The sequence below is a fragment of the Colletotrichum jinshuiense genome, chromosome 8, assembly GCF_051148585.1.
Source record: "Colletotrichum jinshuiense chromosome 8, complete sequence".
NCBI classification, from domain to species: domain Eukaryota; kingdom Fungi; phylum Ascomycota; class Sordariomycetes; order Glomerellales; family Glomerellaceae; genus Colletotrichum; species Colletotrichum jinshuiense.
Window position 1 is genome coordinate 516,981 of NC_139315.1, and position 16,787 is coordinate 533,767.

At 50.9% G+C, this 16,787-nt stretch overlaps 5 protein-coding genes across 5 annotated transcripts; 2 read left to right on the forward strand and 3 right to left on the reverse strand.

The window, feature by feature from the left end:
- Positions 1-872: 872 nt before the first annotated feature.
- Positions 873-2,884, reverse strand: EsH8_VIII_000148 (major facilitator superfamily domain-containing protein; the record flags this gene model as incomplete). The annotated part of the gene is made up of 4 exons (XM_083269190.1): positions 873-1,871; positions 1,959-2,114; positions 2,375-2,587; positions 2,660-2,884. The coding sequence occupies 4 exons, from the start codon at positions 2,882-2,884 to the stop codon at positions 873-875; spliced, it is 1,593 nt and encodes a 530-aa protein (XP_083128958.1).
- A 1,278-nt stretch (positions 2,885-4,162) lies between these two features.
- EsH8_VIII_000149 (uncharacterized protein) lies at positions 4,163-4,942 on the reverse strand (the record flags this gene model as incomplete). The annotated part of the gene is made up of 1 exon (XM_083269191.1): positions 4,163-4,942. One exon carries the CDS (start codon positions 4,940-4,942, stop codon positions 4,163-4,165), a length of 780 nt encoding a protein of 259 aa, XP_083128959.1.
- A 2,268-nt stretch (positions 4,943-7,210) lies between these two features.
- Positions 7,211-8,358, forward strand: EsH8_VIII_000150 (SMP-30/gluconolactonase/LRE family protein; the record flags this gene model as incomplete). The annotated part of the gene is made up of 3 exons (XM_083269192.1): positions 7,211-7,260; positions 7,314-7,788; positions 7,837-8,358. 3 exons carry the CDS (start codon positions 7,211-7,213, stop codon positions 8,356-8,358), a joined length of 1,047 nt encoding a protein of 348 aa, XP_083128960.1.
- A 174-nt stretch (positions 8,359-8,532) lies between these two features.
- On the reverse strand, positions 8,533-12,021 carry EsH8_VIII_000151 (major facilitator superfamily domain-containing protein; the record flags this gene model as incomplete). The annotated part of the gene is made up of 7 exons (XM_083269193.1): positions 8,533-9,972; positions 10,035-10,254; positions 10,695-10,743; positions 10,882-11,419; positions 11,476-11,678; positions 11,771-11,871; positions 11,975-12,021. The coding sequence occupies 7 exons, from the start codon at positions 12,019-12,021 to the stop codon at positions 8,533-8,535; spliced, it is 2,598 nt and encodes an 865-aa protein (XP_083128961.1).
- Positions 12,022-15,284: 3,263 nt separating this feature from the next.
- Positions 15,285-16,292, forward strand: EsH8_VIII_000152 (dihydrodipicolinate synthase family protein; the record flags this gene model as incomplete). Its single annotated transcript, XM_083269194.1, has 1 exon — positions 15,285-16,292. One exon carries the CDS (start codon positions 15,285-15,287, stop codon positions 16,290-16,292), a length of 1,008 nt encoding a protein of 335 aa, XP_083128962.1.
- Positions 16,293-16,787: the final 495 nt, after the last annotated feature.

Sequence of the window (16,787 nt, forward strand, 5' to 3'; positions counted from 1 at the left end):
GATCAAATCTCGTGTTGCGCCTAAGGCGATAAGCAGAAGGGTGCTAGACTCCTCGAATGAGCGAACTTCGGCGGTCTCGGAGCCGATGGCGCGAAATGGCACCATGTCTGGTCGCGCCAAACACTACCGGAATCGCCAGGGACGGAAAGTACCCGCAGGGCTTTTTATCACTCGATGTCAATAGAACAAAGTTTGGGAGGGGTTGGTTGGATTGGCCCCTGGCTGCTATCTGCTGCAAGCAGCTTGCAGACGCCAGGTGCCTGCATATCTTTTAATCAATCACCTCGTGTTCGTCGTACGCATGCGACCCAATCTCTTCGTGCGTCTTGACCGATGGGATGCATCGACTGTGTGATTGTCCGGCACCAAAAGAAACGCTGTCGGCTCAACGGCTACGAGTGTCTGTTCTTCCTCCATATCTTAAGGTAGGTAGGTAGTTGGGCAAATGCTTCAGTTGCGCAATCTAGGTTCCTTGACATTGCGGTGAAGCTGGTGAGATGTATGGCGAAACCCCGGTGAGAGATCCACTAAATCAGGGCGAGGACGGACATGGGGCAGCCAGATTGGACTGGGCAATCAATCCTACGTGCCCGCTAAAATCATTGATAATCCGTAGCCTTTGCGAATCCGAATAGTCGAATCAAGTAACGTTATTAAACTTGCGTGCTCACATCTTTGTCATGCATCTTTGCATATTATCGCAGTCGGTACAGATAGTGACCATATCTTCACGCATAATTACTTCGCCGTCCTTATTTTTGATATCAAAAGTAACATGCAATGAACCAGCGGAAGAAAGGAGCTTGGCATATTTATAAGTCTCCTCGGATTAAGTTATGCAACGTAAAATTAGCCAAAGCCTTCTTTTTTGGTTACTCGCGATGAGTAGCCGACTTTTCTTGGTGCCCAATCTCTTCGTCGCTGTGCATAGGACGCCCAGCTCTTGCTTCGCGATTATGAAGCTCATCTTCGATAGTGTCAACTCCAGCCACTTCCCGCATATCCGAGTCATTGGCAACATCAAAGCTGCGACGCAGGTGCTCCGGTCCGATCAGCGTCAGCAGGATAACGTATGCGAATACGCATCCCATAAAGATGCAGATAACCTTGCCATAGTCGTATCGCTTTGTCGCTCCCTTTGGCGGCAGTGGAAACTGCTCACCGAGGCGGGCCTCGATGGTAGAGCTGGCAGAGGAGACGAGGTTACCCAGCTGGTACGAGGTGCCAACTACGAAAGTGCGGAAAGCACCAGGACTGAGCTCCATCAGGTGGATCGGGATGACACCCCAAGCACCCTGCACGCAGAATTGCTCGAAGAAGGCTGCGGCCATAACGGCTTCAGTCGTGACGAACGTGTACGGGTACAGCAGCGCGCCGCCAACGATGCAGCAGATTACGATGCTGAATCGTCGACCGAAAATCTGACTGCAGTAGCCGACGGTGGTGCCGCCCAGCATGGCGCCGAGGTTGGCAACAACCTGCGTGACGGTAACCATGTCAGCGTTGAAGTTGAACTGGTTCGTCAACATGGTGGGGTACAAGTCCTGGCTGCCGTGAGACATGAAGTTAAAGCCGGCCATAAGCAGGACGAGGTACGTCAACAACAACCAGTGTCGGCGCAGAGCGACCTTGCCCTCCTTCAGGAAAGTGGCCGACACGCTGGACTTCCCGCTAGCCTCTGCATGCCGCCCCGCCGCCTCGCGAATGCGCTTGTGCTCGATGAAAGTGTCGGTCTCGGGCAGCATCAAACGGAAGACGATGAACAGGACTGGCGGACCGGCTCCAAACCAGAAGAGGGGACGCCAGCCATGAGGGGTGGTGTTTACTAGCCCTCGTGCGAAGGCTGCAGCCAATAGGTATCCGAAGGCGTACTGATCGACAAAAGGTTAGTCTCGTGGTGTGCGACCTGGAATGCTAGATGACCTGGGAGGGTTTGTTGGCCCCGTTTCATGACTTACACCTTGTTGCAATACGCCGGACATCATGCCGCGAGTCTCTTCAGGAAGGTCTTCGAGGGCTGTTGCGGCGGCGTTGCCATATAAACCGCCCATGGCGATGCCGAAGAGCGCGCGACATGCAAGAAACTGGTCATATGTCTGGCAGAATCCCGTTCCCTGTGATCGACGACGCCTGTTAGCCTTCCAAATCAACAAAGAGGTGCTGATGTCACTAATGCCACTGATGTCACTGGCAAAACTAGCCGAGGAAAAGGGATAGTGGGGGACTACAGGGGTTCCCCAACGGTGTAGCCAAGACGGGGAGACGGGAGAGGGGCAAGAGGGGAAAGCTTGTCTGGTGCAGTACTTCTCGGCACGTTTCGTGCCGCTCAAAGCCAATCACGTTCGAAAGAAGAAAAACATGAGTAATGTCTTACCAGCTCAAGGATGATGAACAGGATGTTGTTCACGATGAAGGGCCATTTCCTGCCGTATCTGTCTGCTGCAATACCGAACACGATGGAGCCGACGGATCGGAACATGAGAACCAGAGTGATGCCCCAGGTAATATCGGTCTTGGACTTATTGAAGGATTCGGATAGTTCAGTGATGGTTAGCGAGACGGTGAAGAAGTCGAAAGCGTCCCAGGTCTGCTCGGCCTCGTTAGCAAGATTCCCTGGAAGTATAGCACCTAGCATCCGAGATGGGGTCAAGCGGCATACCCAGGCTGCGAAAGCAACTGCGAAAAAGGCCCACTGGCGTCGGTTGATCATCACGACAAGCTTCAAGGGATTCGGCGCGCTCAGCATTGGGGGCTTCAGGGTAGTGACCCGCGTTCCGAGGTAACGGCCGACGGACATGCCGTGCCAGGGTGTTTGGTCCTCATGGTGCTCAGCATTGGGACTCTGTTCGGGGTCGACATGTGTCTTTTCGTGCGGACTGTCCATGATGGGCTCAAGGTATGGCTGTTGATGGCAGACAAGGAGCTTGCAAGACCGCTACAGTGACCGAAAGGCATGTTGGCATGGCACGGGCGCACTCTTATACCCCATCGCCCACGATGGTGTGCCATACTGGACCATTAGATCCGGAGCGGGGCTTCCATGAGTCAAAGGATAGGAACAGTAATGCAGGGCCAACGAAGGAGGAACATACATTCTAGGGACATGCCGCTATTCCGGCCGAGAGAATTTGCCGAGTTCATGGGTATAGCGCGGGATTGTGGCCCTGCGGATACAATCACTAAGCCGCATACACATACTCGTCTAACTCTAAGACACGAGCAGTAACTTTGTCATAGTCCCACACAGCAAAATATCCAACAAACATTGATGTGCCCTTGAATTACACCGAAGTCCCGCCGCAGATCTCCCCCGCGTTTTCTGTCATTTCATCCCCAAACCGACCGTCGTTCCCCGAGTACCCATCAGGTTCAGATGATGCGAAGGCCGGGCAACAATTGACTCAGTTCCATGGGTGGTCCACCGTTTGTGGCCGTGACATCACATGGGAAAAGCCAAGACGGCAATGGCAAGCGTGCGGGACGCTCACGGGGAACACCACTCTCCCCCAACAGCATCCCCGCATCCGCCCCCTCTCGCCACTAAAACCACAAATGTTTTTCTCCAATGCACGGCGCTAAGCCCGCCCCCGTGGGCGAAATCCACCGCTACTGGCTTGGTAAGAGAGCTTATCTTCGTTTAGCACTACAACCTCCACTGGCTCAGGACTGGATGGCTCACTAAGGGTTCGGCCACGACAACCAAGGTCGCATGTCAGTCGAGGCATTTATTAGGTAGTGCCCATCCTCGCCATGAAGGAAGTGCTATGAATACATCACTCCAGTAAATCTAGAATTGCGCATCACCATGCAGCCCTCACCGCGGGACTTTGCGACTCGGGCTCTGAAAACGAACCCATTCGAGAGGGTCCAGAGAGAGGTGGTCTGGCGCCGAAATCGACCTGGAAACCATTGCTGTAGGGTCAGCTACCAGCCAGGGGTGAATTTCAGTGTCCCTTTGCATGCCGACCAATCAAAGATCGGAGTACCCGCTAAGCCGCTTTGTGGACTTGTGTCTCTGTTGATTACGATGCAGTAAACTTTGCATGAAGTTGAAGTATGCTCTCACTCATCAAGCCTGGCAACCAAAGCGATCAATTAACCGATGAAGCTAGCGCTTGCAATCCATTTTTTGAATTGCGTAGTAATCAGTCTAAAGTTCCAATTACGCGATAGGCAGGCTAAGTCCTGTCTCTTTCTCGAGGAGCTTCAGCAACTGCTCTTGTCTTTTCTCATCCTTTGTAATGGGTACCACAGTGTCTTCCTTTCCTCCCGGTTTGAAATATTTGCCAGTAACATCACCAGCTCCGACTCCTTCTGCCAGCAAAACATAGCTTGCTACTCCATCTTCCGCGCTACCAGGGGCACTCTGTCCGCCCATCTTTGTTGCGACCCAGCCAGGGTCGACAGAGTTGGATCTGACGTCTGGCCACAGGCGAGCAACGGCATTGGCGAGAGTGATGATGTGCAGTTTCGAGTCACAGTAGGCCTGGTTCTCATTCCAGCCCTGCTCGCCGCGCTCGCGCCAAGTCGGGTCCGCGAAGCTGGTGTCGCCGGCTTTGTGCATGCTTGAAGAGATGTAGATAAGCCTCTTTGGCTTGTTGAGCAAGGATGTGAGGATATATGGCGCAAACACATTGACAGCAGTCAGGGACGAAAGTCCAAGATCCGTCTTGCGATAAGGTCCGCGGTAGAGGCCGGCGTTGTGGATAACGGCATCGAATGTACCCAGCTTGTTTGCGTCTTCCGCGAGCTTCTTCGTCTCATCGATCTTGGACAGGTCACCGATCAAGACGGTCTCAGCGCCCGGAACTGCCGATTTCGCATCTTCGGCTCGCTGGGCGTTACGAGCGTGGATAACAACCTGGTGGCCATTCTTGACGAGGGTCTGCGCAGCGAGAGCTCCAAGCCCATCAGAAGACCCAGTGATGAAAATGCGAGCCATATTTTTTGGTTTCAGCTTGGTTTAGAAATGAGGTTGCGAAAGACTTGGTGATGGTCAAAATGTGGTGAGTTTTGTGTAGCAGTTGATTAATAATGCAAAGAGCGGGGTCGGCGTTCGCCCAAACGCTAAATCCAATCCGCAACGGCATCGTATCTAAAGGGACAGAGCGCATTCATAATTCTGTGGAGTTGGCGATGAGTCAATAACGTCATCTCACTATCATTTTCGATTCCACTTTGAAACCCGCCTTGTTTATTACGGACCAATCAAGTGATCTTGTATCCAAGCCTTCAGTGAAAGCCACTTGGTTGATAAGATGCATATTTCAACATTCAGGATATACAGACAACGACATTCGAATCGACATGAATTAGAAAGGCATTAGGTTGTTGAAGCTTCAATACACTTTGTATGAAAGAGTCTCATACTTGAGCATGTTAGTGAAAGCGTTTTAAGACATATATGCTTTCCATATATTCGTCAGTTGCTTACTGAGCAACCATAATCAAGAGTAAGAAGCAAATTGAAATTTAGGAGAATATGCTTTTTATTATTAAGCATCCAGGCAGGGCTGATGATAGTGATTGAAAGGAATCACAGGCTCTGCTGCGCTGTGTAGAAAGCACAACTATAGGTGAGTGAACCATTTCTCGATGGTCTATCAATGGCCTCTAATCTAAATATGAGCATTTAATGAGGTGCGATAGACATCTTGGCTCCACCCAGTGTTTCTGTCGGACTGAGAGATAGTTTGTAATCTATGCACTACGACTTTAATCTTATGACTCAGTTGAGCATCGGATCCGTTTACAGCTATCAATAGTGCACCCAATCCACCTGTTCATCTCATCTTCGAAACCTGATGGCAACTATTTATCGGCCAGCCTGTGTATTTGAATCTCGGAAAATAGAGTCGTAACTTCTTGGTTGGAATAGAGCTTTCCACAGAAGCTCCTGAAGGGTTCACAGTGTATAGGTGTAGCATATTGGCCTCGATTGCATGATGCACTTGCTCGAAGAAACTAATTTCTTGGCACAGAAGAGCAGCATAATGGTACTATTCATAGAAACTTCAGTCTTCTTAAAGTGTGATATAGATCATTCAGTGCACCTGTAGCACCCCTGCTTCCATTCAATATCACGAGGCCTAGTGCCTTCAACACTCACACTTATACCAATTCGGCGTCAAATTTTAAAAATATAGCCATAGCCACGGCAATATCTACGTCATTCCCTATACCACAGCGAGGAAAGTTCAGCAAGACCTCAAGCAGTGCCTAAACTCTCTTGCAAAAGCATGAAAACATTATTTCGGAGTGTGATTATGCCCAGTAAGTACAATGATAAGAGCATCTTTCCCATGACAAAGGTATTTCTAACAAGATGATAAACAGACATGAAAAACCCTATGGATACAAATAACAGAACATGTATTTTGAACGGAATCTGAAATTAAGATCTTCTGTAGACTGTGGAAGACTAGGTATATAAAGATTCCGATCAGTGGGGTTAGTGACCACACAGGCCCGGCATATAATGAACAATGAATTATTGTTGAAGTGAACCTTTTACGTATTGGTATGGCTCCTGTCTAAGTACCTTGGATCCAATTCGTCTAGAACGATTGACAGGAGTACTAACTAATTCATTCGTCGGGACTACTCCGTGTCTTCGGACGACTCCTCAAGGCTAACATTGACGGATAGCTCCGCATCCGCGCCTCTCCGCTTCCCCCAGATTGGCTGAAATGTGCATCGATGGCGAATCATCTCCGCGTATCCACAAAGAATCCCAATAATACCCGTCCCCCCATGAAGCTCCTCATGATCTCCATCCTCAAACCCCACTCAGGCCTAGTTGGATCATTCTTTCCCGCCAGCGGTTCACTCAGTCAACATGGGAAAACGGAGTTGCTCCGCGCTGGGCCCCGAGAAAGTCGACAAATACAACGGAAGTTCAATTACTAGAGTCCGGAGCAGTCCGCTTAGATTGTCACCGAAAACAACAATATAAAAAGGCGCTTCAACGTCCATGGCTGAATGACTCGTATGAGTGCACCGAGTGGCCTTACCAACAGAAGCCAAGAAGCCAAGAATTACCATCATGAGGCCCACAATCATTCTTGGAATTTCTATGCCATCTTATTTGACCTTGGCATTCTTAACAAATCTACCTCCAGCTTTCAATGACACACCAGCCGTATGGGCATACATATCTTACAATGATCCTACCGTCGCTGTTCTTTCGGGGTCTTTCAACCGTTCAGCAATGGATGCTCCTTACAAAGGCGAAGCATCTGATCCGGGGCTGAAAGAGAAGTAAGCCGATCGCGTTCGAGTAATTGTACGCAAACTGACTTTGGTGGATGAAGTAACAAGTTCTTGAATACAACCAACTTTATCGCCTATGACGAAAAGTTCTTTGACATATTTGGGCCCAAAGCGACAGTTGAGCAAGTACAGAAGCTGGCTTTCCAGACCCACGAGGCCCCCTGCTTCAATCTGGATACCAAGGAGCTCTATTTTACCGAGTGGGGGCCTCCTGGGGGCGATAATGGCACCCACCCATGGCAGTATCTGCTCAATACGACGAACAACACCCTCCGAAAGATCACTACTAGTCCGCCTACGGTGAATGCCCACGGGTGTACTTACTACAATGGCGCTTATCACGTCGTAACAGATGGAAGTCACAATGAAACTAGCTCTCTTATTCGGATAGACCCGAAATCCCTGGAGAGGACCGTGCTGCTGAATAACTACTACCAGCAACCTTTTATGGGGTTTAATGACCTGGATATCGATTCGGATGGCAACTTCTGGATGACGGACTCGAAATCAGCATATGTAAGAGTCTGCTATATCCGATTTGAGAAAACCACTGACAGTATGTAGGGACGAGACTTGACAGAGTTCTTCCCCCAAACAAACCCAACCGTGTACATGGTGAACGGTACTACATTGCGGCCGAAGGTAGTGCACATCACTACGGGCAACGCAAATGGTATTGCAGTGTCACCACTCAAGGATGGACGTCACAGTTTGTATATCCCTGACACCGGTGTCTCTGAATTCAAACCCGTATCCCGCAAGAATCCTTATGGTAATCGGGCTCTTTTTGCGTATGATGTAACTAGGGGCGGAGTACTTACCAGTCCTCGATTTTTGAACAACCCTATCTCCTACTTCTACGATGGGATTAGAGTCTCGAGGAACGGTTGGATCTTTGTTGGTGCTGGTGATGGAGTTGATGTTATTGACCCTGTCACCGGTCTCACTCTCGGAACTATTCGTGTTGGCGGAGGTGATAATCTCGCCGTCAGTATGACCTTTGGTGAGAATGAGCTATGGATTGTTGGAAGGGGTGGTGTTTGGCATGTTAGTGGTGTTCAGGAGAGGTTGAATCGTGAATGGTGAAAACCAAGAGACTTATGTCTTGATAACCTCACGGTCAGATGAATACCAGCAAAGATATCTCGTAAAGTGACATTTCAGAGACATTTGCATAGTTCTTCTTGATAACATAATCCAATGTTTATTGTTGAGGAAATCTTGTTTTGGTCTTTTGCAATCTAGTGTCTACTTTTTTACTCAGTATACATAGACGAACTCATCGTTTTGCCTGTCAGTCATGTCTAGGAACGCATTCTCTCCCAAATGAGCGTCTGCATCTTCGTTCTGTCTGGAATCGACGTAATGATGCTCCATACTCAAATCCTTGATCTTCCTCGGCTTCCCGTTGGCCACTCTCTTGCGCTCCTGCATTTTGTTTGAAATGACAAGGTTGACCACCTGCAATCCTATGACAGCGAGAAGAGCACAGGTAACACCCATGACCTTGGTGAGTCCCGGCTTGTACTGGGGAGCGTCTCTCTGGTTGAAAAGCAAAGGACCAATGACGTTGCCGGCTGAGGATCCCGCATTGTACAGAGACATGATGACGGACTTCTTAGTTGTCCCGGCAATATTGGAAATCATCCAAGAGACGATAAGGGGGTTTCCACCAAACAGAAAAGCGAGCATATAATACGCTGCCAACAAAGGAGGGACACTGTCACGACCCAAAACGTACAGCATGACCGCGCCTGTCAAAACTGGGGCAAGAATTGCCGCCAGAAAAACCGACTTGATACGGAATCTATGCGCCAAGTAAGAGGCCGGGAAGATCACAATGAGCTGTACGAAGCCGAATGGGATGTTGAGCAAAGAGCTCCGTTTGCTGTCGAAACCAAATCCAGCGATGACGATAGGTCCAAAGGTGTTTGTGACAGCCGCAGTAACGTTGAGACAGATAGCCATGCCGATGAAGAGCCAGCTCTTAGGTTCCATGAGAGCTTCCCAGACTTGGCTCCACTTGAATTCGCGGCTACCAGTACCGGTCTGGTTGGCTCGCAAACGTTCAATAGCCTGCAGCTTCTCGTGCTCAGTGAGGAATCGGGCGGACGGGATGTCGTTATCGAGGAGGATGTAGGCCACGGGCGCCGACAGGACCGTAATCAGGCCGACGAAGATGAAGAGAATCTGCCATGAATGAATTGACCCATTGATTTGGCCCAAGCCATAGGATACGCCTGCAGCAAACATGGTCGCAAGCCCATTGGTGCCGTACCAGCATGCAACTCTCATAGGCTGCTCTGCACGGCGGTACCACTGTGATGTAATGACGGAGAAAAGCGGAAGGCAGCCGGCCTCAAACAGGCCTAGCAGGAATCGGGTTGCCAACAAGCCTGCGTAGTTGTGGCAGGCGGCCATGCAGACCTGAGCGATGCCCCAGCCGAGGACGAGGCAAGGCATAAGAATCCGGTGCGGCACCTTGACAATGAGCCACGAGGAGAAGGGTTGCCATGCTAGCTGTGCTATGGCAGCAATAGAACTGACCATAGAGTATTGGTCGCCGGTGAGGTTGCAGTCCTGCCTGAGCCCAAAGATGGCACCATATCCCAGGACGGACTTGTCGAGGATCTGAAGGAAGTAGACCCAGATGAGGATGGAGAGAATTCTTTTGTCGGTTTTTCGGCGAATGCGTTTGTTCTATTCACGAAACTTCTTAGCTTGCTTCTCAATTGAAACATTACTAATCGCGGTGGACGTACATCTTCTTCTGTGAGCTCAATCTGCTGATCTCCAATGAGGTTTGCTGCCCGGTCGGCACCCTTGGCATTATTTTGGCCTTGGTGCTTCAATTGTTCAACATCCTCGGTGCGATGCTGAGACGTATCGTCTCCCGCCTTGGACACTGTATCCATGACCGCGCGCGGAACGTCTTCTGAATTTACTTCGAAGAATGTATGGAAGTGAAAGTCTTGCCTCACCCTGGGTTATCAATGTATACGGAAGATATCCAGCGATCCCAGCCCTTCTTATACCTTGACCCTCTTTAACACGGCTCGATACCTGGCCGCTCTCATTTTCGGCAAAAAGCACAAGCCAAGTCGTCATAGGGGAGAGATACCGTACGACGCGCACCAACCCTTGCCAAGTTGTCCAATAGATCAATGGATGCTGTGGGGGATCCCCATGGGGTTCGCCTTTCCCCTCGTCTATCAGCTGCCCACGCTAAAAAGTTGGCAGCATGGGGAAAAAGAAAATGGAGCTGTTTTCCCCTCAAACTTGTTCGCGTCGGGATGTGGAGACGGGAAGGAGAGAAGTCCGCGTGCATTGAACATCTGAACAGCTGGCACATCCAAAAATTGATGGCTCGGTACCATGACTCAATCAACCTTGCCGGAACGACCTCGGCATGTCTTACATACATAGTATAAGCGTGAGCTTGCTCCCCCACGTAGAGGCTGAGGGTGTGGTCTGGATCACAGTTAGATCACATTGAAATCACAGAAAGATTGCCGATCCGGAACGGCGGCCTCGTTCAGCTTGCCATGTCAATTTCAATGGGACTAACTGTCTACTGGCCAGACTCCCGAAGCAGCCGAAGATTTGTACCTGTCAGAATTACGTAGATGGTATCCAATGTTGGTGTCGCGATGCCCAGCTCCTTGCCCTTCCTAAAGGGGTATCCGAGAATGATGTCTACCTCCATGGGCCGCCCAGCCTTAAAATCGTTCTGCATGCTGCTACCGATCGGGTGCATGGCCAGAATCTTGTTGATCAGCTGATCAATCAAATCATATTCGAGGGGCACATTGCAAGCTTTGGCAACATCGATGACTTCTCTCATCAAACGCTGGGTCAGTGGGGTAGCACCCGACGAAGAGCTCAACCACGAGTGGGTGTCAAGCAGAGTCAACGTTGTGAGGGAGTTCCATGCGGCGTTCCAGACTACCTTCTCCCATCGTTGAACCTGAATGTTGGGCACCACTTGGAAAACGGTCTTGCCCTCCGTTAGAATGGATGCAAACTCATCTAGCCGTTTCTTCTCCACGTCTTGGTCTGCATCATTGGTGTACAGCCCTATTTGCATGTCCTCGGATTTTGTATGCTTGATATGTCCGGGTTGCGTTTGAGCGGCTCCAGTCCAAGTCTATGTAGTCAGCATTTTGGAGAAAGGATTGCTCGCAGAGAATCGGGTCAACATACTACGCAGGAAATAATTGACGTGTGGGGAAATGCATTACGGAACGGCACCTCATTGCCAACACCATTCTGGATGATGACAATTGTTGACTTCTGCTCGTCCACAGCAGCAGCGATTTGTGCAGGAACGGCGTCTTGCGTGATGGCTTTGTGGGCGCAAACAATATAGTCATATTTCGCACCCGCCTCGGCGGCACTCCTCACGACTTTTCGGCGTTAGCACTCGTCGTTGTTGTCCCGCAGCTTGAGTTTCAGAAGTTTTCGACCCCATTCAATTTTTGAGATGCTATATGCTCACCTTTGTAAGGATGAACGGTGTGCTGTCCATGGTTTTCACTGTTGATGATGATTCCATTCTCATTCACGGCGTCGTAATTTGACCTCGCGACTACCGTCAACCTGACACGAGGTACTCTACTCAGAATGAATGCGTAGAATGAGCCGATGCTTAAACATCCAGGTTAGTTGCAGCCATGCGGGTTCCATTGAGAGAGAAACCTACGCTCCAAGTCCGTACAGGAGGATGTCAATCTGTTCGTTGGCGGCCATGGCAATGAAGGCGGTGTGGGCTAGTCCTTGTCTCTTGGATCCTTGACGATGGCAGGGTGGCTTGCTATCGTGATTGTACTGTGCTTGCAATTTTGACCTTGTCCCCTCATTCAGCCTCGTATTTGTACATTGCTCCGGTGGACAAACTAGTGAGTGCGACAGGAAGGAAGTAGACACATTCCCGGCTCTGCCAAGCTCTCCCCCTCCATCCCCGATACTCGGTGCAGCGGATAAGCCTCAGGGTTGGGAAACTTGGAGTTTCTGCGTATTTTCAGTGTGAGGGGGGGTTAGTGGGGGCATTGTCTACACATGTTGGGGGTCAATGGGGGTCGCACTCCAACATATGAAAAGGCCCCGGAGAGTTGTCCGATGTTAGCGCCCCAACTTCCCCTCAATCCTCGGTCATCGTCCTGGTCCAACGCGGGGAAGAAGCCGGCATTGAACCCTCTTCACTTGATTGGAAGCCAAGTACGTGAAAATCTCGGTCAACCTGTGGTTCGGGTCCGCAGGATTTACTGATGCTCGGGTTTAACTATGCACAAGTTGGTGTTCTGGCAACTGACATCATGGGTATGATCGACAGATTCGCTACATCGCACTGACTGCCTTGCATCCTCCTCATTATGTAAACAATGGATACCCGCGACGCGACCAAAAAGAATACAGGCATAATGATTTTGCCATGCTTTTGGGAATTTCGTTATTTGACATAACCCTCCAGTCAGAGATCCCTCCCCCGGATCAAAGCTCGCCCTTTTTAAAATTACCCGGGTTCCGATCCCATTCCGTCCAACCGCAACTCCTACTTCTACTTCCGAAGTTGTGAAGATGATCTTTTTCTTTCCAACTTTTCACCCCAATCCTTTGCGCACTCTGCGATTTGTAACGCCGTTTCTCGAATTCGGGTGGCTTGTCTGGCAAGCTTGCTCCTCTCGGATGGCGTTTTTGGTGTCTTTCCCGGATCTGGACCTTCCTCCTTGACGTTATGCCCCCATTCATCTGCTGACCGTGCGACCAAACGGGCAGCGTCCTCAATTCTTTTCCCAGAGGGTTCAGACCCGTCATCAAAGAAACACTCTTGTGGTTGCCTTGATATGACACCTGCAATCAGGTTCCAGACGGCTATGAGGTCTTCTTTCGGAATGGATGGGGACATCGTGGCCGAGATGGATCGCCGTTCGGCAGAATAGCTCCGGATCGCCCTTGCTGCCAATCCCGGGCGCGAAAACGCCAATGTCATGAGACAATTGCTGCATACTCCGTTGTGGATGCCCGAGATCTTGATGCACTCAGGTGAGATCCCTTCACCCCTGCGGCATTTGGAGCATTGCTGCTCAGGAGTCTGCACCTCACCTCGTTCGTGCAGCATTATCGCCTCTTGTACAAGCGTTTGCGAGACGCCTGATGATGCATGGTCGGCGCTGGCATTCCATGCCCTCCGAATGGGCAATGTGCTCAGTTTCTTCATGGTTTCTGTCGTAGCTACCGTCGGCGGAAGAGCTGATCGTTTTGGGGCACCCTCCATCAGCTGTCCGTGAGCTGCGGATGCTGCATCCGTAAAACTCTTGTGCCGGCCTCGGTGCTCGTATGATCCTTGGCATTGCGTTTCCCCGCCACCCAAGTCATTCTCTCGGTCGCTAGGTGTAATCTCTGAACCGATCTGGTGCGAATATTGATGCTGGGATGAAGTCTGAGTCGGTACCCCGCTGCTCCCTGGAGGTCCGTAACGAAATCGCGATGTCAGCGCCGCGGAAGGCATTCTGCCCTGCTCGTTCTGCGTGCTCTCTTCAGCGTTGGCCAACAACTGAAGCGTGATGTCTGCAATTTCTCTTTCATTGCTCATCACTCAAAATTCAAGGGGGCATGACCAAAGGTGTGAAGCCGCGATCCCGCAAGGCCACGACAGCACAGGCGAAGAAGAAGAAGAAAAAACCAGGAGCGTTAGACGAAACCTCGTGATGTGACCTGAAGGTCCACATCTTCAACGTACGGAAAGCCACTTATAACGTCCGGTCAAGTAAGCCACATCCTCGCCTCAGTTACGTAATTCTATTGGTCATCTTGCACAGGCTGCGGGCGAGCTAGGCCGTGGTGGTTGGCCACCGACATGTGCCGGGACGGTCAGATTTTTGAGACGGCTCTGGACTCTTGAGGTGTTGGGGAAATCATGCACTTTTGTTCTGTGCCACCGTCATCTGCGCCTTACTCTTGGGATGAGGTGGTTGAATCGGCTTTGCCTAGGCGCTGCAGGGTGTTCATCCAATCCGGCGAACGCCGCGAACGTCCGCTAGTGATCAAATATTCCCCGATTGGATACAGTCAAGCAGAATCGGGCTCTTTTTTCCGGGTGGGAGGCGCCCGAGAAACCGGGAATGCCAGTTCCCCGCGGCGAGCTCGTCAATGTCTCACCTGATCGCGTGTGGGAGGCAACCGGGGTCGGCGGCGGTCAGGATGGGATGCTGGGTTGCGTGGTTGCGTTGCCGAACACAGCCGGCCGATGTTGATCCATTGCAAATCTGAAATCTGGCCGAGCACCCACCAACCCACGATTGGTTAGCGGAAGCGAAAAGGAATGCTTTCTTTTCTTCTTTGAGCCTCGTACCTCGCATGACTGATGAGCAGGAACACAGCACCCCCACGGGGAAAACACATAGGGTCTGCGTCACACAGCAGAAACTCAATCAGCGACAAATTCAGCGAGTCGCGTGCGCAAGGGAAAACCACGCCGTTCCCACCACGGATGTCACCGTCTCGACTGATCAACACGCTGATTCCGGGCCGGAGCAGTCCAAATAGTTAGTAGATGATCTGTTGGGCTAAGTCTGTGGGGGAGAAACAGTGGAGTTGATGGGGTAATTAGGTGAGGGATTCTCTTAGCCTGGTGGCCGGGAAGCCCGTACCTATTGGTACCATGCCCCCGCGGGATAATCTGGATCTTTGGTTTCCACCGATCTGTGGGGGGTAGGCGGATTCTCAATGCCTCGGATCACGAACATATTGCCCTTTGGCGTGGGGGTTGGATACATGGTTGCATGGAGGTGCGACGACTTCCATAGACACGGGGAGGCGAAAGTTTACTTTAGGATTATCCATGCTCCGCTGGTGTGACACCCTTCCGTACCGGCATCATTTCTTTTTTACAAAAGCTTTGTTCACTTTGAACCTCAAACTCAGCTACTCTCCTCCACTCTAACCGTCTCTTCCTGTAGTCGTTTCTCGTACTCTGTCCGCCCGCCCGACAAACCAGTAGCACCATTCCAAACATGTCCCCGTCAGCAAACGGCAACTCAACCCATCAAAACGGGAATGGAACGAGCCATTCCTCGAGACCCGCTCTCGCACCTGGCCTCTATGTCCCAACAGTAGCATTTTTCCGCTCCGATGACTCAGTAGATGTCGAAACGACAACGGCTCATGCCATCCGCCTAGCCAAGGCAAACGTCGCCGGCCTCGTTACTCACGGCTCCAATGGCGAAGCCGTGCACCTTGACCATGCTGAGCGACAGCTCATCAACCGAACCACGAGAGCCGCTCTCGACTCGGTTGGAAGAAGCGATCTTCCTCTCATAGTCGGCTGCGGCGCACAATCGACAAGAGAAACCATCCAACTTTGCCAAGAAGCAGGAGAATCCGGAGGCGACTACGCATTGGTCCTCCCCCCCGCATACTACGGAGGCCTCCTCTCCACCGAACATATCCTGCAACACTTCCGTGAAGTAGCAGACGCCAGCCCCATTTCTATTCTCATCTACAACTACCCAGGGGCATGCAGTGGTTTGGATCTCAACTCAGATACTATCATCACCCTGTCGAAGCACCCCAACATCGTCGGCGTGAAGCTTACTTGCGGTAACACGGGCAAGCTGGCGCGGATTGCCGCTGCCACAGCTCCCAAGAAAGGCGATTCTGGCACCACCCCGTTCCGCACGTTCGGTGGCAGCGTTGACTTCACCCTGCAGACCCTGGTCGTCGGGGGTCATGGTATCATCGGCGGAACAGGCAATATTGCGCCTCTTGCTTGCGCAAAGCTGATGCAGTTGTGGGACGAAAACAAGTTGGCAGAGGCGAGAGAGCTGCAAGCTGTCGTTGCAAGAGGTGATTGGACGGCCATCCAAGGTGGCTTTGTCTCAGTCAAGGCAGCGTTGCAGGAGTACTACAACTATGGAGGGCTTCCGAGAAAGCCCTGCGCATTGCTGGAAGGTGAACGACTTACGAAGCAAATTGACGGGTTCTCCGAACTCGTTGCGGTTGAGAAGACGCTTCAACAGTGAAGAACATTGAATATAGATTCCGTATACTGTCTTTGTTAGAATGATAGCGAAATTGTTTCATCATCTTTTCAACATGACTTGCCCATTGCATGCTTGTTTCCACCACCCATACCTTGACAAGATTTCATCCAAGGTATTAGATATCTCACCACCTCATTGCTTGAATTCCACATGGCTGCGTGCCTGCCTTTTTCTTGTTGTCGAATCGGCGTTTTTGGTCCCAGTTTGCCCCTTAGCAGCTTAAATCGAAACATTAACGAGCTGGCGTCAATTTTTAGCAAGATACATGGATATAGCAATCCCAAAGCCGACATGGATCGTATAATGATTGCTGTTCTTGGGTACACTCTATGGAAGACGCCTCGTAGGCGCAGTCACGCCAGAAATGGCGGTAAACTTTGGGTTTGTGGCTACTCTTTTGAGTTTCGGGGGCTCCATCAAATGCGGCAGGTGGATTTACCGTGGGGAAGGGCTTCAATCCCCCAGTTCCCAGCC